At 36.2% G+C, this 26,371-nt stretch overlaps 1 protein-coding gene across 3 annotated transcripts in view; it reads left to right on the top strand.

Annotated features, from left to right (window-relative positions):
• NCAM2 (neural cell adhesion molecule 2) overlaps positions 1 to 26,371 on the top strand; it is a 552,904-nt gene that overhangs the window by 413,478 nt on the left and 113,055 nt on the right. For all 3 annotated transcript variants that reach the window (XM_011926523.1, XM_011926524.1, XM_011926525.1), the window contains 2 exons: positions 13,865 to 14,052; positions 22,546 to 22,642. In XM_011926523.1, the coding sequence (XP_011781913.1) occupies positions 13,865 to 14,052; positions 22,546 to 22,642 (285 nt within the window). The remainder of the gene's footprint in view (positions 1 to 13,864; positions 14,053 to 22,545; positions 22,643 to 26,371) is intronic.

Here is a 26,371-nt window from a genome sequence, read left to right as displayed (position 1 = left end):
GGATAGATAAAGAAAGTATGGTAAGAGAGGGACCAGCTGCAAATGTAGGAAAAGAACATACCAGGCAGAGGGAACAAGGGCAGATTATTCAAGCAAGAGCAATTCTTGGAAATTCAAGAGGCAGCGCAGAGGCTAATGTTGCTGAAGCTGAGTGAGCAAGGGTCACAGAGGAGGGGAAGATGAGGCCGTGAAGTTAACAAGACGCCAGACGTTATAGAGACGTGCCGTCCAGTCCGGCAGCCACTTGTTACATGTGGCTTTGGAGCACTAGAAATGCTGCCAGTACAACTGAGCAACTGAAATTTTGGTTTTGTTTTTCTTTAATTAACTCAAATTTAAAATATGATGCTCAATTTAGTTATTGGAAAACTTTTAAGTAATTTTGAAACAAATTGGGTATGTGAATCTGCGTATTCAGTTGTACATTATGTAAAATCCAAAGGCCGAAGAGGCTTTCCCAATACAAATCTAGTGGCTTATTTGAGATATGCTGTAAGTGTAAAGTACAGAATAGGTTTTGAAATCTTAGAACAAAAAATAAAGGCATAAAATATCTCACTATATCTCACTAATGTTGTTACTTATTTTTAATGTATATGGATATGTATTAGTTTTATGTATTTAAGGGGTCCATGTTACATTCCAGTGCAAGCAAAAAATGTGTAATCATCAAATCTGGGTAACTGGGATATCCATCACTTCGAACATCTATCATTTCTTTGTGTTGAGAACTCTATGCGTCTGTTCTCACGCTGCTAGTAAAGACATACCTGAGACTGGGTAACTTGTAAAGGAAAAAGATGTAATCGACTCACAGTTCCACATGACTGCAGGGAGGCCTCACAATCACGGCTGAAGGCAAATGAGGCGCGAAGTCATCTTACATGGTGGCAGGCAAGAGAGTGTGTGCACGGGAACTTCCCTTTAAAAAAGCATCAGATCTTATGAGACTTAGTCACTATCCAGAAGAGCAACCCTGGAAAGACCTACTCTCATGATTCAGTTACCTCCCACCAGTCCCCTTCCATGACACGTGGGAATTTTGGTAGCTACAATTCAAGATGAGATTTGGGTAGGGACACAGCCAAACCATATCGGGAGCGTTCTAAGTCTTATAGCTATTTTGACATATACAATAAGTTATTGTTAACTATAGTTGCCCTCTTGTGCTACCAAACACTACATCTTATTCCTCCTATCTAACTGTAATTTTGTACCCATTAACAAATCTCTCTTCATTCTTCCCTGCCCAGTAGCCTTTCCAGCCTCTGGTAACCAGCATTCTATTCTTCATCCATGAGATCAATTTTTTTCAGCTCCCACGTATAAGTGAGAATATTGCCTTTTAGCTAAGCCTGACTTACTTCACTCAGTGTCTTCCGGTTTCATCTATGTTGCTGCAAATGATAAGATTTCATTCTCTTTTATGGCTGAATAGCATTCCATAGTGTACATGTCTCACATTTTCTTTATCCATTCATGCATTGGTGAACACTTAGGTTGATTCTGTATCATGGCTATTGTTATTATTATGAGGCAGAGTCTTGCTCTGGCACCAGGCTATAGTGCAGTGGCACGATCTCGGCCCACTGCAACCTCCGCCTCCCTGGTTCAGGCAATTCTCCTGCCTCAGCCTCCCGAGTAGCTGGGACTACAGTCACATGCCACCACACCCAGCTAATTTTTGTATTTTTATCAGAGACAGGGTTTCACCATATTGGTCAGTATGGTCTCAATCTCTTGACCTCGTGATCCACCCGCCTTGGCCTCCCAAAGTGCTGGGATTACAGGCGTGAGCCACTGCACCACCTGGCTACTATTTTTTTATATTGACTACATGTTGAAATTATACCACTCTAAATATATTGGCTTACATTATGTTATTACAATTAATTTGACCTTTGTTATGTTTCTTTTTCAGTATGGCTCTTAGAAAATTTAACATTGCATAGGTGGCTCCCATTGCCATTGTCTATATTAGACAGCACTAATATAGAGCTTTATAATATTAAGGAGGACTTTAAAAAGGATGAGAGACCACTGGAGTGTTTTGATCAGGGGTGCAAGCAATCTTCTCAGATCATAGTATAAGAGAATGAGCTTTGCTACAGAGCTGAGAATAGACTGAAAGGGGTACAAAGGCAGAAGCAAGGGAGAAACACCAGTAGGGAGACCATTGCAATACATCCAGTGAATTTCATAGTATTATTCTAATTTGACATCACTTTAATATAAATTTATGTAACTATTGGTGAACATCCTTTTAAAAATAACAAATAACATATTCAGCATATATTAATTAGAATGGATTACATTAAAGACAAGAATTGAGTTTGTTATATATTTTTCTTTATTCAAATTATTTCAAGAATTTATAAAAACACCTCATTGTATGTTTAAGAAATGCATGCAATTCTAGAAAGCAAGAGAAAAACATTGATCACAGGGAAATATTACATTCTAGGTATAATGTAAAATTGTGTTTTTTTACACTAAATACGTGGTCCAAAGAGTAATGTGCTTAGTTTTAAAATAGTGTTCACCTTTGTGAAAATATGCACATTTATATTTTTCTCTAAGTGGTTTCCAACTTGCTTGGATAATCATCACATATTAATAAGAAAAACAAACTATTTCTGTAAGTTGTTTTATAATTATTCAAGAAGAAAATGGTATTTCTGTATCTTCGTTTAAAAACCTTTGATTTTAGTTATTCAATTTAATAATAGTTAGTCAAATGTGGTAGTGCATGCCTGTAATCACACCTCCTCAGGAGGCTGAGGCAGGAGGATCATTTGAACACAGAAGTTCAAGACCAGCCTGAGCAATACAGCGAGACCCCATCTCAAGTAATAATAGTAATAATATAAATAATAATAAATAGCATTTCTTGTACAACATTAGAAGTAGACTGTTAGTATTTTTCAAACATGCAAATAATTGAACATACTTACAAATATTTCAGTAAGCCTAGGGGACCAGAATCTACTTATGTAGAATAGCTTAGAAAGCATCATAAAATAACATATAACTTAATGTGCTTATAAGAAAATATGTGTCATAGATAGTATACAAATGAGCAGTAAGAGAAAAAACCCTTTGAAAGGTAACATCATCACAGTATTTTGAAGTAGAACCTAAGGAGGAGATAATATTGAATCTGAATCTAATATAATATTAAAACAATAATGATCAGATAATTAATCTGAATCAAATGTGATATTAAAACATATATGACTAATTCAAATTAGTGTATTTATTCACATTGATCCCTTCATTTCAAATTTACAGCTCACCAACACTAAAATGTCTTCCCTCTGCTTTAGTATTGTGGACATGAAAAATTTCCTGCCCTTGGAATGAAGATGAAGTCTTGATCAGAGCAAATCTCCTCTTTAAATAATTATTGTTAGTATTCTTGGTATCTCAAAATTCTTCACATGCATCAGAATTTCAAACATTTCTGGTTATGTAAAAGTTATTTTATTATCATCTTCTTTGTTTAAATGATCTTTGATGTTTCTTGGGCCGCTAATAATTTTGCTAAGATTGTAAGAGCAATTATCAATGATTTCAGTCTAATGCCAAAAAACAAAAAAAACTCTAATTTTTAAAAAATTTTTGAATTCAGGGGTACAAGTACAGGTTTGTTACATAGGTAAACCTGAGTCAGAGGGTTTTTTTGTGTGTGTATACAGATTATTTCATCATCCAGGTATTAAGCTTAGTACCTATTAGTTATTTGTCCTGATCCTCTCTCCCCACACCCTCCACCCTTTGATAGTTCTCAATGTGTGTTGTTCCCCTGTATGTGTCTATGTATTCTCATCATTTAACTCCAACTTATAAGTGAGAAGATGCAGTGGTTGTCTGTTCCTAAGTTAGTTTGCTAAGGATAATGTCCTCCAGCTCCATCTAGGTCCCTGCAGAGGACATGACATCATTCTTTTTTATGGCCGCATAGTATTCCGTGGTGAACTTGTACCACATTTTCTTTATCCAGTCTATCATTGATGGACATTTAGGTTGAGTCCATGTCTTTACTATTGTGATAGTGCTGCAGTGAACATACAAATGCATGTGTCTTTATACTAGAATGATTTACATTCCTTTGGGTATATACCCAATAATGGGATTGCTGGGTCAAATGCTATTTCTGTCTTTAGGTTTTGAAGAATCCCCACACAGTCTTCCACAATGGCTGAACTAATATACACTACCATCAACAGTGTAACAATGTTCCTTTTCCTCCACAGTGTAGCCAGGGTCTGTTGTTGATTTTTTAATAATAGTGATTCTCACTGATGTGAGATGGGTATCTCATTGTGGTTTTGATTTGCATTTCTCTAGTGATCAGTGATGTTGAGCTTTTTGTCAAATGATTTTTGGCCACATGTATGTCCTCTTTTGGGAAATGTCTGTTCATGTTCTTTACCTACTTTTTAATGGGTTTTTTTTCTTGTAAATTTAAGTTTCTTATAGATGCTAGATATTAGACCTTTGTCAGATGCATAGTTTGAAAAAATTTTCTTCCATTCTGTAGGTTGTCTGTTTATTCTGTTGGTAGTTTATTTTGCTGTGCAGAAGCTCTTTAGTTTCATTATATCCCATTTGTCAACTTTTGCTATTGTTGCGATTGATTTTGGCATCTTCATCATGAAATCTTTGCCATGTTTCTGTCCTGAATGATATTACCTAGGTTGCCTTCCAGGGTTTTTATATTTTGGGATTTACATATAAGTCTTTCATCCATCTTGGGTTAATTTTTGTATACAGTATAAGAAAGGGGTCCATTTTTAGTCTTCTGCATATGGCTAGCCAGCTATCCTAGCACCATTTGTTGAATAGGGAATCCTTTTCCCATTGCTTGTTTTTGTCAACTTTGTTGAAGATCGATAGTTATAGATGTACGTTCTTATTTCTGGGTTCTCTATTCTGCTCCATTGGTTTGTATGTCTGCTTTTATATCAGTACCATGCTGTTTTGGTTACTGTAGCCCTATAGTTTTTCTGTGATTTTTTTCAGATAGCATAGAATGATTAATCTCTATGATGCAAATACTAGGGTATCATCAATGCTAAAACAGTTGTCCTGTACAATTTTTTCTTACCAGACCAAAATTTTTTGTTTTGGCACCTTATTTTAATTATTCTAAGAGATCTTTATTAACCTAATAAGTATTGGATATATAAAATTTAAAGATCATATCTTAATAAACCAAGATTTTAATTTTATTTAGGTATATGCAGATTTGCTTTGAAATGCAAATTCTGAAATAAACAGGCATTATTAGTATTTATAAAACAACTTGAATACTGATAGATCTATATCACCAATAATTTTTCCTTTGATAACTCAGAAGTTTTTATGAAAGAGGTTCATTTAAGCTTTGTTTTCTAAATACATAGGTGAAATAATACTTAAAGATGATACACCTATTCATGGAAAATTCAATTACATAACGTAAAAAATAGAAGACAAATTAGCCATTGGAAGTACAGGTACAATATTTTTATTAATATTTTATGTATGATTTGAGGAAGGAAAGCTATTCTGATGAGAAAAGGGGGAATAATATTAGAAATATGAATAATTCACCTTACTTATCAAATTTTTCTTATGGCCAATAAAGATTTTATCATGAATGAAACTCAAATTAGAGAGAAAGCCAGTGTGTGCTAAGAAGTCACATATAGGTATTCCTTAATAAAAATTACTCTTATGATTCAAGGATCATAAAATATGCTGAGATTTATGCATAACTTGGCTGTTCAAAATTAGAACAAACACTGCATATCCAGTGTTATGGTTAACTGGCAGTAAGCACACATCTAATTTAGTATTCCACACAGCCATTAGAATTCCCATGGTACATGGACTCAATCCAGTTAATTGCCATAGCTTTTTCTACATATGACAGAACACAGAGAACTGAATCTATGAAATCATTAATTGAATTATCCTTTAAATCTGCCAAAGGATATATTAGTTTTTACTCCCTTGGTAGTTTCCCTCAGCATAAATCAATGAGAAAATTTAAATGACTGAAAAAAAAAGTCAGAGTGTTACAGGTTGTTTTAAATGTAGAGTTAAACCTTAGTGTATGGGGCCAGCTTCTCTACAAAATAATAATAAAGGTCTAAGAAAGACAATGTGTTACAGTAGATATAACACTGGATTGAAGTCCAAATTTCTGTGTCTTTGGAAATATTAAACAAATGTGGGTGTATTTCTCATCCTCTTTTAAGTGGAGTGATGACATCTAGAATACATACTTATCCTGGTTTTCATTCATTGATTTTACTGTTATTGACTGAATAGGTACTTATATTTAGGTGCTGTAGAAGAACTGTGAGGCAAGTAACATTGTTCTTTCCCTCACTGAATTTGTAAATTAGGCTGACCGGGTGTGGTGGTTCATGCCTGTAATCCCGACACTTTGGGAGGCCGAGGCAGGTGGATCACCTGAAGAAGGGAGTTCAAGACCAGCCTGGGCAACATGGTGAAACCCCATCTCTATTAAGAATACCAAAACATTAGCTAAGCCTGGTGGTGCATGCCTATAATCCCAGCTCTTGAGAGGCTGATGTAGGAGCATCACTTGAACCCGGGAAGAAGAGGTGGCAGTTAGACGAGATCATGCCACTGCACTCCTGGTTCATAACTGGGGCCGCAGAGTGAGACTTTGTCTCAAAGAAAAAAAAAAGAAAAAGAATTTATAAATAATGGAGATAGAACATACGTGGGTATAATAAAATGAAATACATCAAAAGTGGTTAGGTTTTGACCATACTGCCAAAAGCAGTCTACAAATTCAACTCAATTCTAATAAAAATAACACCATAATTCTTCACAGAATTAGAAAAAATAATTCTAAAATTCATATGGAACCATAAAAGAGCCCTCATAGCCAAAGCAATAGTAAGCAGAAAGAACAAATCTGGAGGCAACACATTACCCATCTCTACTATCTGGCTATAGCCAACAAAACAGCATGGATTAAATAGGCACATAGTCCAATGGAACAAAATAGAGAACTCAGAAATAAAGCCAAATACTTATTGTCAACTGATCTTTGACAAAGCAAACAAAAACATAAAGTGGGGAAAGGACACCCTATTCAACAAACAGTACTGGAATAATTGGCAAGTCACATGTAGAAAAATGAAACTGCATCCTCATCTCCCACTTTAAGCAAAAATCAACTCAAGGTAGATCAAAGACTGAAATCTAAGACCTGAAATCATAAAAATCCTAGAAGATAACATGGGAAAATTCCTCTAGACATTGGCTTAGGCAAAGACTTCATGACCACGAACCTAAAAGCAAATGCAATAAAAACAAAGATAAATAGATGAGACTTAATTAAGTTAAAAAGCTTCTGCACAGAAAAAAAAATCAGGTAGTAAACAGTCAACCCACCGAGTGGAAGAAAATCTTCACAAATTGTGTGTCCAACAAAGGACTAATATAAAGAATCTACAAGGAACTCAAATCAGCAAGAAAAATAAATAATATCATCAATATGTGGGATAAGGACATGAATAGGCAGTTCTCAAAGAAGATATACAAATTGGCAACAAATGTATGTAAAATTCTCAACATTACTAACAATCAGGGAAATGCAAATGAAAACCACAATGTGATACAACCTCCTTCCTGAAAGAATAGCCATAATCAAAGAAATAAAAAAGCAATAGTGTTGGCACATATATGGCGAAAACGGAACACTTTTAGACTGCTGGTGGGGACGTACACTGGTACAACTGTCATGGGATCTTTAGGGTGTCACTTTCCAGCTGGAAACTTCTGTGGCTGGTGGTACCTCTGCTTGGGTTTTGCTTGCTTACACTGGGCTCATTCTGCCCACTTGGCAAAGCAGGCTGCACTCAGCTCATGCTCCTGGCCTAGATCCCATACCTGCCAAGGGCAAACCAGGTCAGGAGTGCTAAGGGGTGTGGGGGGGGGCAACTGCAGGGTCCAGCCACTGGGTCCATCCAGGCACTCCAGCTGCTGTGGTGGGGCAGGCAGCTCCAGGCACCACTCCATGCAAGCCTGAACCAGGTATATCTCAAGGGGCTTCCACTGCAGGCACCATCATCTGGACCAGGGGAATGCAATGGTACCTGAAAGCTCAGAGACACCAGGGAGTGCAGAGCCCCAAAGATGGTGTTACATCATGCCACAGCCTTGGCATGGGGACCCCCAAGGTCTGGGCTCCCAGAAGAACCACAGCTCTTCTGTCTTTCTCATTGCCTGCAATGTGGCAAGTGGGGGGCATGTTTCAGCCCTGTTTCTCTTGTAGCTCTTTCAGTCCTGCCATTCTGCAGGTCCTGAGTTCTTGTCTCATGTCCAGGAAGAATGAGGTATACAGACAAGTGGTGGGCGAGTAAGGAGGAAAGGAGCTTCACTGAGCTACAGAAAGGCTCTCAGGAGACCCTAAGTGGGTAGCTTTGTCCACCAGCAGGTCATCCTGACATCTGTCCAACTCTGGCTGAGTCAGGTTTTTATGGGTTCAGAAGGAGGAAGTGTGTGCTGATTGATCTATAGTTGGCCATGGGTAGGCCTGGAAAAAGCACCATAAATTATCACTCTGGGCCGTGATTCCACACAGCACTTGCAGTCCTACCCCCAGGCTTCAGGCTGTCCCTGGATTGAAGGTGGTGTTTCACAGGAGACCCTCAGCTTTCTGGCCAGGAGCCTGTCTGCCTCCTGCTGCCATCAACTTGGTGTCCATGGCCCCAGGCTTTTCATGCCAAGGGGTGCCTGTAGGCCCCTGCTGAGCCACCCTTAGTCCTCCATTAGCCTCCCTCCTGTTCTCCTGGTTGTTCAATGTCTGGAGGGGGTCGAGGTAGCAGGGGGCAGGTGTGTCAGCACCTCCATGAGTGTGCACACACCTAGGTGGGATGGGACAGCACCTGGGCTGGGCCACAACTTTGCTCCAAAATCAGAGCAGGCACCAGGAGTGAGGAGAAGCCAGGGATGGGAGCATGCACTTCCCAGCCTATGGGGGAAGGGAAGCTTCCTCACCTCCCGAGAACAGAGCATGACTGTGTGGCTGCACCTGCACAAGGGAGTACAGGGCTCCCACCCCACCTACTCAGTAGGAGGCAGGGCTTCTTCCTGTTCCTGGCCCTTCCAAGCTTGTGGAGTGCACAGCCCCAGCCAGACCTCCCCAACTGCAGCTGGCACCTTCACAGTGGCTGCTCCAGATGGACTGTCGCTGCCATCACAACCACTATGGAAAACTGTGTGGAGATTCCATAAAGAACTAAAAGCAGATCTGCCATTTTATCCAACAATCCCACTACTGGATATCTACCCAGAGAAAAGAAGTCGTTATATGAAATAAACACTTGCACATACATGTTTATAGCAGCACAATTAGCAAATGCAAAAGTATGGAACCAGCCCAAATGTCCATTAATCAATAAGTGGATAAAGAAAATGTAGTGTGTGAATACTATTCAGCCATATGAAGGAACAAAATAATGGCATTTGTAGCAACCTGGTTGGATTTGGAGACCATTATTCTAAGTGATGTAACTCAGGAATGGAACACCAAACATTGAATGTTCATACTCATAAGTGGGAACTACACTATGAGGATGCAAAGGCAGAAGAATGATACAATGGACTTTGAGAACTGAGGGAAAAGGGTGAGAGTAGGTGAGGAATAAAATACTAGACATTGGATACAGTAGATACTGCTCGGGTGATGGGTTTACCAAAATCCCACAAATCAGCACTAAATAACTTATCCTTAGAACCAAACACCACCTGTTCCAGAAAAACTTATTGAAATAAAAATTTAAAAAGAAGAAAAATTGTGATTAGGCAGATTGAGACAGCTAGAACAAAGGGATGAAAGCACAAAAGAGTTCAGGATGATTAAGGTTTAAGAAAAAGAGTTAATCTAAATGTGTGTAAGGTCACAAATAGGCATAGATAGTTTATGTGAAGCTTTGTAAAGAGTCATAAAAGTTTGGATTTAAGGAGTGTGAATAGGATCTTTAAAAGATTTTAGGCAGGATAGTTACATTCGCTTAAAGTAGAAACTGGTAGGTGAGTAAGCCAGCAAGGGGCTTCTAAAACTGACCAGGTAGTGACTATGAACTGGATAAGAGAGCTCATACCAAATATTGAGAGATGTGAATGGTATTTCTATATATTCTGCTTTAGTGGTGAGAAATCAATGACAAAGCTTTTAAAATTGACACCTTATTATAACCAAATCTAAGTTCAGCTGCTCACCACTTGAAAGCCAAACATGAGAGATGAGAGTTGGCGGGAGGAAAAGCAGATTTATTCTGAGAGCCAGCAAACCAAGAAAATGGTGGACTGGCATCCTAAACTACCATATTAAGTCAGTACAAATTTCAGCCTCTTTTTTGTTAAGGGCAGGGAGGGGGAAGAGGACGGGATTAGGATCAAGAGGTGACCAAGGGTTGCAGACATCTGAGTGTCAGTGAGGATCCAATGGGGTTGGAAACTTTTTTGTCTTTGGTCAAGTCATAATGTTCCTATAAATATTTAATGAGAAATATGGTTAATTTTTACATACTTTTCCTTTAACCCCAGAATTAGTTTTGAAAATTGTATGATTGCTGTCTACATATTATAAGTGTTATAAAATTATTCTAACCTGTATGCTACATGTAAGAATGGATAAAGACTCCTTAAACAAAAATGGAGTTAGTTATGACAGTTCTTTTGCTGTTTCACTGTAACACTATTACTTCTGAAAATAACTATTTCTATTATTTGTAGTTCTTAAAATATAATATTAAAAAGGGCATTTGAAAATTGCCACAGAGTATTATGACTGGAAAAGAGGAAGATATTTCACTCTAATATGTGAATGCTTTGAAGAGTATGTAAGACATAATCTACAATACAATCATAATACAGTTTTACAAAAACAATGTCTATTCATATTATCAATATGATTTTTAAAAACTTATTTTTTATTATAAATTATTTCCCTAGTAATGCCTTTTCAATTTGATTTAGAAAGTGAATTGTATATCGTGAGTGTTATAGTGAGTTGCCTTGTTCTGATATTCATCACCTGGTGGAAATTCAGTTCAAAGACGTATATTTCAGTTCTCAGAGCCTGTGTTATGCTTTGTTATCAGCTTCACCCTGCTCAGACACAGGCAGAATTCAGTAATGCAGGCCAGCACTCAGCAAGAAATAAGACTTTTCTTAGGTCACAGGTACCAACCACAAATGAACTAGGCTCAGAAAAAAGATTTCAGAGCCAGTGGAGGAATTACAAAAGAAAGTAGAAGGCTTGCATTAAGCAAGTAATCAAGTCAAGAAATCCCATACTGCAGGGGAATGCAGTGATCAGTACTGACTCAAAGTTCACCTCCAAGTCTCAGCAATAAGAGAAAAAAAAAGAGGCAGGGAGGGGGCATTTATCAAAACAAGTATAACTTGGTACCAAGTCTAAAGACATGCTTAAAAGTTTCTTTGGTATCTCCTAGTATGGAAAAGATTGGGCTGAAAATAAGCTTGTTCTGAATGAAGCATTGAGGAAGGTGACAGATTCAGATCCTGGCATATGTCACTGTTTCATGTGATGCTGGCAATGTAATGTCAGAGATTCAGTCAAGGGCAGGGATTTAAGAATAAATGTTCTAGGTCAGACTTCTGCCTGTACAGCTGCCATTTAATTAAATCTAAATAATTTATCATTAGGGATTGTTTCATTGTGATAACAGCTAAAAGAGCATAGTTCCTTGTTTTTAATGTCTGTAGACACATTACAAATTTTGTATGTTTGTATATTTTGAATGTTTGCAGTATTCCTTTTCTTACAGTCTATATAGTAATGCACAATTTTTGTTAACTATATACTTATTGTGAAGATTTGGGAGTCTTAAGATAATACATTTATCACCAAGGACCACTGCATTATTTACCCTCATGTAGTCTCTGTTTGAAAGATATTCAGTTATTAAAATATTTACCAAGTAACTATTTTTTTTTTTTCCTGAGATGGAGTCTAACTTTGTTGCCCAGGCTGGAGTGCAGTGATGCAATCTTGGCTCATTGCAGCCTCCATCGCCTGGGTTCAAGTGATTCTCGTGCCTCAGCCTCCCAAGTACCAGGGATTATAGGCACCTTATTGTACAAACATATACATATCAATTCCTGCATGTGTATATAGTAAACTGCACCAGAGGCTTCTATAAACATGAAATAATTATTATCCCAAGTAGCTTACATAATGCTTCAGAAAAGCAAATGCCACTTTTTATATGGTCTAGTGCTACTTTATGCATCCTAAAAGTGATATGCATGTTTATTTTTAAAATTTGTCCCAGAGTAATTTTAAAGAACTCTTAGAGGTTAAGGAATTTGGGAAGAATTTATATAGTTCAACTCACAAATTCTTTAAAGAAAAGAAAAAAAGGCCAAACTGATAAGCAGAAACTCAAGGTCACATCTTTGCTACTTGGCAGAGTTGGCACTCAATTTTGATGGCAAGCTCAATGCTATTTCCAGTACAAAATGTTGGTTATAAGCAGCAGCCACAGATTTTATTTTGTTTCCATCCACTATTGTGTGTGTGTATGCATGTGTGTGCCACCTTTTTAATTTAGTTGTATATATTTATGGGGTACAATGTGATGTTTTCAAATATGTCCAACAGTGTGGAATGATTAAATTCTTCACCTCACATACTCAGGACTTTTGTGATGAGAACATTTGAAATGTACTGTCTTAGCAATTTTGAAAGACATGATACACTAACTGTTGTCATTTTATTGTGTAACACATCTCAAAAACTTACTTCTGTTGTCTAACTGAATCTTTGAACCCCTCGGCCAACATCTTTCTATCCCTCTTAACCACCACAACCTCTGGTAATCACCAATCTACTGTCTTTTTCTATGAATTTGACTGTTTTTGACTCCACATGTATAAATTATATTATGCAGTATTTGTGTTTCTGTACCTGGTTTAATTGTTGATTAATTTATGACATCTTTGGTTTAGTAAAAATGGGAAATACGGATACTTTAGGGAAAAAATGTTGTTTAGTTGTATTGTGGCCATTTCAACTTAGATTTCATACCTGAGTCTTCAAAATAATTTATACAAAAAAGTGGCTATGACTTAAAATAAAAAGTAAGGAAAGAACCATTTATTTTATTGGATTTATCCTAAACTCTCACTTTATAACGTAGTTTGTTCCAGAAATAGTTTCTACACAAGTAGATAGTCATTAACATAATCAATAGTTATTTTTTGTCAGATTAGTAAGAGCAAATTTAACTGTGGTTGTCTTACATTTTAATAATTGGTAATTTATGAGTGCTTGTATGTTAATCCTGTTAAACTTATGTGATAAAAGTATTCAAATGACATATATTTTTGTGAGTTCTGATGCCCTATGTTAAATACACGAAATTAGGCCAGGTACAGTGGCTCACGCCTGTAATCCCAGCACTTTGGGAGGCTGAGGTGGGCGGATCACAAGTTCAGGAGATCGAGACCATCCTGGCTAACAGGGTGAAACCCCATCTCCACTAAAAATACAAAAAAATTAGCCGGGCGTGGTGGCGGTGCCTGTGGTCCCAGCTATTCGGAGGCTGAGGCAGGAGAATGGCGTGAACCCGGGAGGCGGAGCTTGCAGTGAGCTGAGATCGCGCCACTGCACTCCAGCCTGGGCAACAGAGGGAGACTCCGTCTCAAAAAACAAAACAAAACAAAACAAAACAAAAACATGCAGTTAGGATTATGTGGCTTCTTTTTACAGTCAAGCAAAGATTACTAATGCTTATACTACTTAAATGATTATTTAACTTAAAGAAAATGCCTATAATTATTTTATTATATTGTATTACAGATGCCCCCAAGTTCATATCAAACCAAACAATTTATTACTCTTGGGAAGGAAATCCTATCAATATAAGTTGTGATGTGAAATCGAATCCACCAGCATCAATTCACTGGAGAAGAGAGAAATTAGTCTTACCTGCTAAAAACACGACCAATTTAAAGACATATAGTACAGGAAGAAAGATGATATTAGAGGTAAGTCCACGTGTATACATGAAAAAATTGTATTATTTTAGCAACTATTATTTCAGAATATATTTAAATATCTTCATATACCTATATACAATGAGAGAGAGAGAAATCATAGTGTATATATTTTATAGTTATTTACTTAAAGGTCCATTGGATCATGGCTCATTAATGATGAGTATATGAAAGTCTATTCACTTATATAGAAGTGTGGCTATATAGCAAAGACCACTATTTTTATGAATGCACTTTTAGGAATGAAAACAATTACATGGCAGGGCGCCATAGCTCACACCTTTAATCCCAGCACTTTGGGAGGCCTGAGGCAGGTGGATCACAAGGTCAGGTGATCCTGGTCAACATGGTAAAACCCCATCTCTGCTGAAAATACAAAAATTAGCTGGGTGTGGTGGTACACGCCTGTAGTCCCAGCTTCTCGGGAGGCTGAGACAGGAGAATCGCTTGAATCTGGGAGGTGGAGGTTGCAGCGAGCCGAGATTGTGCCACTGCACTCCAGTCTGGCCACTCCAGCCTGGTAACTGAGCAAGACTCTGTCTCAAAAAAAAAAAAGAAAAGAAAAGAAAAAAAAATATGGAAAATCTAGGAAGAAAAAGTTGGTAATTTAATAGTTATTGAGTGCTACAAATTTGTGTTCAATGTTGATACTTTCATTGATTCTATTATGTATTATAGCTTTTTTTCTTTTCAGTCTGGCAGGAATAAATGCTGTCTATTGGATAGATTTTTACAATTCTAGTGTCAATTCCAAAATAAATGAAATTTACTTGTTCATTATCTTTTGTTTTGTTACTAAAAATAAGATTTTGTGTAATTGTTTTTATATTGCCAAGTAATTGGCCTTTAAATACTGTTTGAATAAAATGCTTCTTATTTATTAATTGGAGTGTGTGTATGTGTGTATCAATTTCTAAAACATATTTAAAAATCTATGAAAATGATCATCACCCTTTCCAAATTATGATGTGGTTAGGAAAATTGGGAATCTTTTCCACACAGTCTTATTTGCTGAAAGGTTGCTACATTTTATTCACTAATTCAGTTTACATAAACTAAATGAAATGCATGTTTTAGAATACCATCTAATATCCATACTGCATTAACTTAAAGTATCCTCATTGATGCCATTTAGACTTAAAAAAAAATTGTTTGATAGAAGGATTTAGACATCACGTCTGCAAATATTTGCATGGCTGAGTGGTGGGTAATTAAATCACTTTGTCTAAATCAATTTCAATGTAAAGAAGTTTCTTTCAAATTGTTTTAGAAGAACTAGCTATTTGTGACTTGACAGGGATGTCAATTTCATAAAAACATCTGGGCAGTTTTAAACTAAATGTTATGTGTTTTACCTTAGTGAAAAGCTCAGGTTAGATTTAACTTGTTTTGTGTAGGGTGTAGTCTCCTTGAATACCTTAATAAATTACCATAGACAGGGTGGTTAAAATCACAGAAATTTACAGTTCTGGAGGGTAGAGGTTCAATATCATGGTGCCTGCAGGGTTGCTTTCTATAGAGGACCCTTCCCTGAACTCGTACTTGGCCACCTTCTGGCTGTGTCCTCACATGCCCTTTCCTCTGTGTGCACACAGAGTTCTGGTGTCTTCCTCTTGTTTTCCAAGGATACCAGTCCTGTTGGAGTAGGTCCCACTCTTACTATCTCATTTAACCTTAATTACCTTCTTAAAGATCCTATCTCCAAATTCATTCACACTGGAAGTTAGGGTTTCAGTATATGAATGGGCAGAGTGAGGAGGCGGGCAGTTTGGTCCATAACAAGTGGATTGAAGTTCATGAGTAAATGACAGACTAATGTGTAATTTCTGCTTTGCTTCATCTTGACATTTTTCAGTTTCTCAGCCAACTCATAATTCTCTATATTTAATGTGAAGGAACATTTTATACATACAACATAGTATATAGTTTATGCTATTTAAGCTTCTGCCTGAAGACATCCCTCCACACTCCAAAATAAAATTAAAAAATAAAAACACAATTTTGGTTTACTTGACACACAGCCAGGTGATCTGTTGGCTAAACCACTGACTTTAAACAGACATGTTTATGTGTATACCCTCACAAATTAAATTTAAATTCTGAATGAAAAAAATACATGTGTGACTAACACAACTTGAAAACATAGCATAACAAAAAATAACATAAAGAGAAAGCAACAATGAGCATTACTAATATTTGATTATTAGTATATACAGTTGCTTGAGACACTTGTGTAATAATGATTATAAAAGTCATACATGTGCTAATTCTTAAGAATATAAAATGAAACATAGAAAAAAGTTTACACTTGGCCGGGCGCGGTGGCTCAAGCCTGTAATCCCAGCACTTTGGGAGGCCGAGACGGGCGGATCACGAGGTCAGGAGATCGAGACCATCCTGGCTAACACTGTGAAACCCCGTCTCTACTAAAAAATACAAAAAACTAGCCGGGCGAGGTGGCGGGCGCCTGTAGTCCCAGCTACTCGGGAGGCTGAGGCAGGAGAATGGCGTAAACCCGGGAGGCGGAGGTTGCAGTGAGCTGAGATCTGGCCACTGCACTCCAGCCCGGGCGACAGAGCAAGACTCCGTCTCAAAAAAAAAAAAAAGAAAAAAGTTTACACTTAACAAGTTGTCAGTAATAAATTTATGGAATTGAGTTTAAGTTTTTTTCTTTAAGTATATATATTCAAACTGTTAAAATTATGCATTTAAAATATAACCAAATATTCAGTACATTATTTAAATTACTGCCAATAAATGCATCTGTAAAGGTCAAGATCATCAAAACTTATTTTTTTAACTGACCAGATCCTGAGGAAATTACACAACTTTTCAATATATGGGCAAGCATTGAAAGAAGGAATGGGTTTCTAATAGGTTTGTTGGAATAATATTGTACTTTGCATTGTCTGTATCTGTCTTTCATATCCTAAATAGAGATGCTGACTGTTGTGTCCATGACTTTCTTATCGTGGAATACATAGAAGAAATAAATATTTTTAGGTTTAAGAAAAAGCCTAGCAAGCTTCTTTATTAATATTATACACTCAGCTTATATTTAGATATTCAAAACTATATTTGTTACTTCACTATACTCTGTCCAAACCTAATATCATGAATTAATATCAGTATTTTTAGCTGGATACAGATATACGTTGGAGATATTGCAGGTTTAGTTCCAAGAGTACCTTAATAAAGTAAATATCACTATAAAGCCAGTCACACAGGTTTTTGGTTTTTCAATGCATATGAAAGTTATGTTGGCACTATAGTCTATTAAGTGTGCAAAAGCATGATGTATAAAAAGGTCTATGTAACATAACTGAAAAATACTTAGTTACTAAAAATTGCTGGGAATAATTTGAGCTTTAAGCAAGCTGTAATTTTCTTCATTGGTGAAGAGTCGTCGCGAGGTTGATGACTGCTTACTGGTCAGAATGTTGATTGCTGAAGGTGGAATTTGCTGCGGCAGTTTACTAAAATAAGGCAACGGTGAGGCACTTTGTTAATTAACACTTCCTTTCATGAAAGTTCTCTGTGTAGCAGGTGATGCTATAAGGCTAATAACATATAATACTGTTTGTTAGCATTTACCTAGAGCAGGACATCTTTAGAAAATGAAGTCAATCCTCTCAAACCCCGCCACTGCTTTATCAACTAAGCTTATGTAATATTCTAAATCTTGGGTGATCATTTCAACATTTTTCAAGCATCTTCAGAAGGAGTAAATTCTACCACCAGAAACCACTTTATTTGCTCTTCCATAAAGAGCAATTTCCCATCTGTTAGAGTTTTATCATCAGATTGCAGCAATTCATTCACTTCTTCAGGCTCCATTTCTAATCCTAGCTCTCTATTTCCACCACATCTGCAGTTACTTCCTTTGCTGAAGTCTTGAACCCCTCAAAGTCATCCATGAGGGCTGGAATCAACTTCTTTCAGACTCTTATTAATGTTGACATTTTCACTTTCTCCCATGAGTCACAAGTAATTCTTAATGGCGTCAGCATGGTGAGTCCTTTTCAGAAGATTTTCAGTTGACTTTTACTTTTCCCAGATCCCTCAGAGGAATCACTGTTTTATGGCAGCTGTAGCCTTAAATCTTGTATTTTTTTTTTTTTTTTTTTTTTTTTTGAGACGGAGTCTCGCTCTATCACCCAGGTTGGAGTGCAGTGGCACGATCTGGGCTCACTGCAAGTTCTGCCTCCCGGGTTCCCGCCATTCTCCTGCCTCAGCCTCCCGAGTAGCTGGGACTACAGGCGCCGCCACCTCGCCCAGCTAACTTTTTGTAATTTTAATAGAGATGGGGTTTCACTGTGTTAACCAGGATGGCCTCGATCTCCTGACCCCATAATCCGCCCACCTCAGCCCTCCAAAGTACTGGAATTACAGGCGTCAGCCACCGCACTGGCCACACATTGTATTTCTTAAGTACTAGGACTTGAAAGTTGAACTTACTCCTTGGTCCACAGGCTTTAGAATGGATGTTGGGTTAGCCAGCAGGAAAACAACGTTAATATCTTTGTATATGTTCATCAGAGCTCTTGGGTGACTAGGTCCGTTGTCAATGAGCACGACTAGTTTGAAGGGAATCTTTTTTTTTTTTTTCTCAGCACTATATCTCAACAGTGGGCTTAAAATAGTCAATAAACCATGCTGTAAACAGATGTCCTGTCAACCAGGCTTAGTTTTCCCATGGGTAGAACACAGGCAGAGTCTGTTTAGCATAATTATTAAAGACCCTACGATTGTTATAATGATAAATGAACAATCGCTTGAACTTAAGTCACTAGCTGTTTTACATCTCATCTCTAGCTATAAAAGTCTTTACATCTCATCTCTAGCTATAAAAGTCTAGATGACATCTTCTTGCAATAGAAAACTGTGTCATCTATTTTAAATTCTATTTTTTAGTATAGTCACTTCCATCAATGATCTTAGCTCGATCTTCTGGATAACGTGCTGCAGCTTCTACATCAGCATTTACTGCTTCACCTTGTATTTTTAATGTTATAGAGATAGCTTCTTCCCTTAAGCCTCATGAACTAACCCCTGCCAGCTTCAGACTCTTCTTCTGCAGCTTCCTCACCTCTGTCAGCCTTCACTGAATTGAGGTGTGTTAGGTCTTTGCTCTGGCTTAGGCTTTGGCTGAAGGGAGTATTGTGGTTGGCTTTGTCTTCTACCCAGACCAATACAATATTTCTCCATAGCATAAGGCTGTTTAGCTGTCTTGTCATTTGTGTGTCCACTAGTGTAGTACTTTTGACTTTTTTCAGGAACTCTCTCTTCACATTTACCACTTGGCTGTTTGTTGAAATAGGCTTCTGTTTTAGCCTATCTTGGTTTTGCCATGCCTTCCTCACTAAGCTTAATCACTAAGCTTCCTCACTTAAGCTTTTGATTTAATGTGGGAGATTGTGACTCTTCCTTTAACCTGAACACTTAGAGGCCATTGTAGGATTATGATTTGGCCTAATTTTAATATTATTGTGTCTCACAGAATAAGGCAGCTAAAGAGGAGGGAGAGAGATTGGGGTATGGCCAGTCGGTGGAACAGTCAGAACACACATTTATCAATTAAGTTCACTGTCTTAGGGGCACAGTTTGTGGTTCCCCAAAACAGTTACACTAGCACCATCGAAGATTACTGATCACAGATCACCATAGCAAATTTAATAATAATGCAAAGTTTAAAATATTGAGAGAATTACCGAAAAGTCAGAGAGAGAGGACATGGGTAACTGTTGTTGAAAGAATGGTGCTGCCAGTTAGAATGGTGATCATTAAAAAGTCAGAAACAACAGGTGCTGGAGAGGATGTGGAGAAATAGGAACACTTTTACACTGTTGGTGTGACTGTAAACTAGTGCAAACGTTGTGGAAAACAGTGTGGCAATTCGTCAAGGATCTAGTACTAGAAATACCATTTGACCCAGCCATCCCATTACTGGGTATATACTCAAAGTATTATAAATCATGCTGCTATAAAGACACATGCACACGTTTTTATTGTGGCACTATTCACAATAGCAAAGACTTGGAACCAACCCCAATGTCCATAAATGACAGACTGAATTAAGAAAATGTGGCACATATACACCATGGAATACTATGCAGCCATTAAAAAGGATGAATTTGTGTCCTTTGTAGGGACACGAATGCAGCTGGAAACCATCATTCTCAGCAAACTATTGCAAGGACCGAAAACCAAACACCGCATGTTCTCACTCATAAGTGGGAATTGAACAATGAGATCACTTGGACACAGGAAGGGGAACATCACACACCGGGGCCTGTTGTGCAGTGGGGAGACGGGGGAGGGATAGCATTAGGAGATATACCTAATGTAAATGACGAGTTAATGGATACAGCACACCAACATGGCATATGTATACATATGTAACAAACCTGCACGTTGTGCACATGTACCCTAGAACATCAAGTGTAAAAAAACAAATGGTGCTGATAGATTGCTTTAATGCAGGATCGCCACAAACCTTCAATTTGTAAAAAGAAAAAAAACAAACACTATCTTTCAAGCACGATAAAGACAGACACAATAAAACAGGTATGCCTGTATTTAAATATGAAGAAATAGTTTTATCAGTAGATGTTTCTAGTAGATGTTTATCAGTAAATGTTTATCAGTAGATGTTTCTTGATTAATATTTTCAATGCTTTGCACTTTTTAAACATTTAAATATTTTTACTTAATGTTCTATAATACACCCTTGTCATCTTATATTTTCATACAATTATATAACATTTCATTGTGCTGGGTTTAAGTGTCAAACCACTACTGGACTTTGGTTTTATGTTGCTTTCTTAGAATACATCAAATAAGCTCAGGGTACATGATTTGGCCAGATTATATCTAGAGCATGTGTGCAGGTTGTGTGTGTGTGTGTGTGTGTGTGTGTGTGTGTGTGTGTGTTTTAATCTATGCCATGATGGGTGTTTTATTTATTAAGCATACAGCGTGATAAAAGATTCCTTATTTAAGATAAACTTTTATCTGTTGATAGCTGAACTCCCAAGAACACCACCAAAAAAAAAAGAATTGAGCTTTTAAGAAATTGTTCCAATGAAAATGGCTCTATTTAAATTATTAATCTTAAGGAGCTGTGTAATAGTCACGTTTCTTTGCTGTGGCTATCCTGTCTTGGCATTGTATTGATTCAGTGAACACATTCTTCTCTGTTGAATTTGCAAATAACTTTCTCATATGCATGTAGAATAAGAATTTTTGGTTAAATCCCTTTCTCATTGGAACAATTAGTTTAGAGTTAAATTAGCCTTGCTTATTAAAAGCTACACATAAGAAAAAGGAATATTTTAATCACTTAGCAATGATTATGTAAGAGCTGTAACAAATGCTAAGCTCATTCCTATGATTGTTTCTAGATGGACAGCTGACTAGAAAATGAATGACACAGCTTTTCTGTACTCTTTCAAATTATCATCTTCAATGGGCCTCAAAATTGCACTCTTAGTTAATAGCCTCCCATTACCACAAAATCATTTTTCCCTCTTTTGGGATAGAGTTGAAATTAACAGCAACTCTTGTAAGCATATTCTCTCTTAATAATAGTCACAGAGATTGAAAATTATATCTATTACTATCATCAAATCTCTTATCTAAATTGATACTTCAGTATTTCTGTACATTAGAATTACAGGGTTTGTCTCAGTGTTCACCAATAGAATCCCTAAAGGTTAACTTAATTATGGATTTCAAATGTGTCAGGATAGAGGTCAGCTATTTTCTACCTAGACTGAAAAAAGAATGATAAGAATTGAACATGAAATGCAGGCAAGATACTGTTATTAGATAGCGAGAAAAAGTACCTGTCTATAAGTATTGTTGCAAAGAGCAACATTTTCTTGCACAATATGTTCCTGGAAAGATTTCTTTAAGAATGATCCTTCCTCCTTCGTTAGTATTATATGTTCAATAACTCAAAACAGGGAGAGAAATATCACATATTTGAAGCCTTTGTTGAACTTTAAAGCAAACTGGTCTGAGCCCAAAACATAGAAACAGTTAACAATGCTTTTATTACAAGCTTCCTGTTTTCAAGTTTACACCTACATTGATTACAAACTATATATATATATATACACACACACACACACACACACATATTTCAAACTGTGTGTGTACTACTTTCTGAGCTTTACATGTATGTAGATCTATTGGTTTTGCTATTTAATAGATACATCAAAGTGGTGCCATTTGTTTACTTAATGAATTAATAGATAAATTCTGATTTGCCTAGTCCTATGGATATTATAGGCTCATGGATACATCATAAAAGGATTTATATTATTTAGTAATGCTTACTTAATAAAGAAAATTAAAAATATATGGTAAGGAGTTGTTGGGAAAAAAAATGAAGCGTGAAAGTGGTAGTCATACTGGGGTTTATTTTAAAACTTCTATGATGTTTTAGAATTGTAACTTTTGTTATTATAATTATTTCAGATTGCACCTACATCTGACAATGACTTTGGACGCTATAATTGCACAGCCACTAATCGTATAGGAACACGATTTCAAGAATACATTCTTGCTTTGGCTGGTAAGTATAGCACAATACTTTGTGAGATCTCACACAGTATTTCTGAAAGCAAATGAACATTTCAGTTGATAAAGTAGTCTCATTTATATGTGGGAGATAAAACAATGGGTCTCTTGGAGGTATCTGGTAGACTGTGGTTACCAGAGGCTTGGTAGTGTATAGGGAAGGAGGGTATACAGAGGGGTTACTCGAGGAACACAAAACTACAATTGATTACAAAGAATAAGATATACTGTTCAGTAGTATAATAGGGCTATAATAGTTAACAATGAGTTATTGTATATTTCAGAATAGAAGGATAGATTTGGAATGTTCCAAACACAAAGAAACGACAAATGTGTGAAAGAACAGACACGCCAGTTACTCAGATTTGATCATTATATATTGTCTGCTTATATCAAATTGTCACATGTTCTCTGTAAATATGTACAACAATTTTGCATCCATAAAAATTTTCCAAAACCTTAGACTTCAGCGTGTCTATAAGAAAAATATGAACACCAAAAAGTGGGTGTCATGTAATTTTAAATGTTAGCAAAAATATCTTTTACATTTTTATAAGTAACAATAGAGATTGCTTCATTGTATCTGCTATACAGTGAGCACACAGAAAGTATTTACTCATCAGGCTTGAATTTAAACCCTAATTCGAATCCCTCTAACTTTAAAATTGAGATATTTGTGAAAGAAATAGAGAAGATATGTTTTAAGAAATTAAATTATATTTCAAGTAAAGACAGAATCCTGACAAAAAAATGAAAAATCAAAACACTCTGAGAAAAAATGAACTATAATTGATATATATTAAACTTTTAGTCTTGAAAGTACAAATAGCTATCTTGCTTCTGAAGGAAAATAGAAAATTGAAGGTTACATAAATTTGGTGAAAATGTTTTTTTTTGTGTATGTGTGTATATATATATATATATATATGTTAATATTCTAGTTTTACCTCTAAAGCTTAAAGATATAGAAATAATGACATATAGAATAAAAAATTCATGAAAACCAGAAAGCCATATATTGTTTACTTATTTATAAAATTTGCCACTATGTTTTACAAGACTGGTGAGGAATCCTAAAATACATTTTAAAAAAAAGTTTATAGGCCGGGTGCGGTAGCTCACGCCTATAATCCCGGCACTTTGGGAGGCCGAGGCGGGCAGATCACGAGGTCAGGAGATCTAGACCATCCTAGCTGATATGGTGAACCCCCGTCTCTACTAAAAATACCAAAAAAAAAAAAAATTAGCCTGGCGTGGTGGCAGGTGCCTGTAAGGCCCAGCTACTCGGGAGGCTAAGGGAGGAGAATTGCTTGAAACTGGGAGGCGGAGGTTGCAGTGAGCCGAGATCACACCACTGCACTCCAATCTGGGCGATAGTGCAAGACTCCGTCTCAAAAAAGAAAAAGTTTATATAGCTCAAATGGAAAAAATGTGATTTACAGTCTTCTAAGAGGAAGTAAAGTAATATCATAAAATTATTGTAATATTATATTTTAACAGACTTAAAAGCTTCTGTAAAGAAATTTTATAACCTTTTCAGGTAGAGATTTTATCTATAACTTTAATTTTATATTAAGTTCAAAAAGATGTTCATTTTTACTGCTATATAGATATATTCTAAATGTTAATGTCATTAATCATAAAGTCCACGAAGGGAAATTTTTAAGCTAATAATGTCAAATTATTATTTAACTTAGATAACCTGTTATTCTCCAATTCAAATTTTACTGCATTCATAGAGAAGGGAGAAAAGAGATTACATGGAAAGAATTGACGGAAGAAGGCAGGGAGAAAAAAATTCAACATGAGAGTCAGTTTAGAAATGTGAAGAAACTGTTATACAAGCAAATTAAATTATAAGAAAATGAAGTGTGCTAAGTCTCACCAAAATGCATTGATAATAAATTGAAGAATCAGCTGTACTAATAAGAAGCATTCACTACTCAAATTAATTCCAAGCCTTTGGAAATTATGCAACTTTTATTTAAATTAGTGTATACTTTTATAAATAATTAGATATAGGATCAATATGTGTGTGTATATATGTACATATAATGTTACTAATATTGATCCAGTGTTGTATATTGTCATTTTATAAATGATATGTTTCTCGATTAGGTACAACTTAATAAATGACCAGAATTTTTAGGAGGGTGTATTAATACTTGATATCTAAAACATTATGTTGATTAGGTTTAAATAATTCCAGAAATTCACAGGTAATGTTTAATGTGCACGCACCTTCGTATCTCATGATACTTACTGCAATATTGTTCATTGAAAAATATATTTTACTCCTATCCTTCTAGTGACTCTATTAAATTAGAGAGTTTTCTTCTGTCCAACCATAATAAAAATTAAAAGTTTTGCATTAAAGCTGAGTTAGAAAATATTGGAAATTTTTTTTGAATATTATTCTGCACTTCTGCTAATATTCTAAACTTTATACAATTCCAGGCTAAGAATTTGTTTTAGAAGAAAGTGGATTCAATTGAAATTGTAATGAAGATCTAAAAATGATTCAGACACGCAGCCTTAGATAGGAAACATACATTTAAACATCAACATTTATAAATATGATTTATTTTATGGGACTGTTCTTTAATACTAATATTTGGTACCAAACTTAATCTGTCCTGCAGCATCCAAACACTGAAACTGTACTGTGATTCTAAATAAGATGTAAGATATATATATATATATAATATAAATATTTCCAAATACATGAAGCTACCACAGTTCAATATTTCATTGGCTTATTTGCCTTGTAAAAGGTCAAGATTATTTGGCATATGGTATTTTACAGTGTTACAGAATACCTTACTTCCAAAGGGAATAAATTAAGAGCCAAAATTTAGTGTGAAATGTTTGTACACATTCAGTAGTAATATAGGAAAAATTTACTCTTTCAGCGTTCAAAAATCTTTTTACTTTTTCCTCCCATTTGTCCTCCCTTCCTTCTTCCTTCCTTATGTTTTCCCTTTTTAACAATTCAGCCCTACGTCGGAACGAGGTAGACATCTGTGTAGGGGTAGGGTGAAGCACAGAAGCCTGGCATGGGGTGTCAAAGCCTGAGCAGAGTGAATGGAGTGGAAGGCATATTGCAGGGGTCCAGTGTTGAGTGTTGCGCTCCAGGCAGGGTAAAAAGAGTGCCCACATGCCAAGACAGAAACAGCAACCCAAAGAGGCTTGTTGGAGGCCATTCACATAAGTGAAATAATTCAAAAACAGAAATTCAAATACTGCATGTTCTCACTTGTAAGTGGGAGCAAAACAGTGTGTACACACATGGAAAAATAGACACTGGAGACTCCCAAAGGTGGGATGCTGGAAGAGAGATGAAGACTGAAACATTACTTGTTGGGTGCAATGTTCAATATTCTGGTGATGGATACACTAAAAGCCCAAACTTTACTAGTACATAATATGTGACTGTAACAAAACCCTCAAACCTATAAAAATAATATAAAAATGAAATATTTTTGAAATGGAAATAAAATAAATATATATGTTTGGTTTAAGTCAGCTAACCCTAAGCAAGGACCTTCCATTAAACTCTGACTTCCTATTAATGAGCAAGAGTTGGTGTAGTCTTCTTTTACCTATCTCCTCTGTCTTTAGAAAATTGGGGGAAAAAAGTATCTGTCTATGTTGTTATAGAAATATGAAATATTCCACATATGTGCTTGATAATTTTGTTTTCTTAACTTTTAATCCAAATATT

The sequence above is a fragment of the Colobus angolensis genome, unplaced genomic scaffold, assembly GCF_000951035.1.
Source record: "Colobus angolensis palliatus isolate OR3802 unplaced genomic scaffold, Cang.pa_1.0 Scaffold69, whole genome shotgun sequence".
NCBI lineage: Eukaryota > Metazoa > Chordata > Mammalia > Primates > Cercopithecidae > Colobus > Colobus angolensis.
This window is presented reverse-complemented; position numbering and strand designations above follow the sequence as displayed.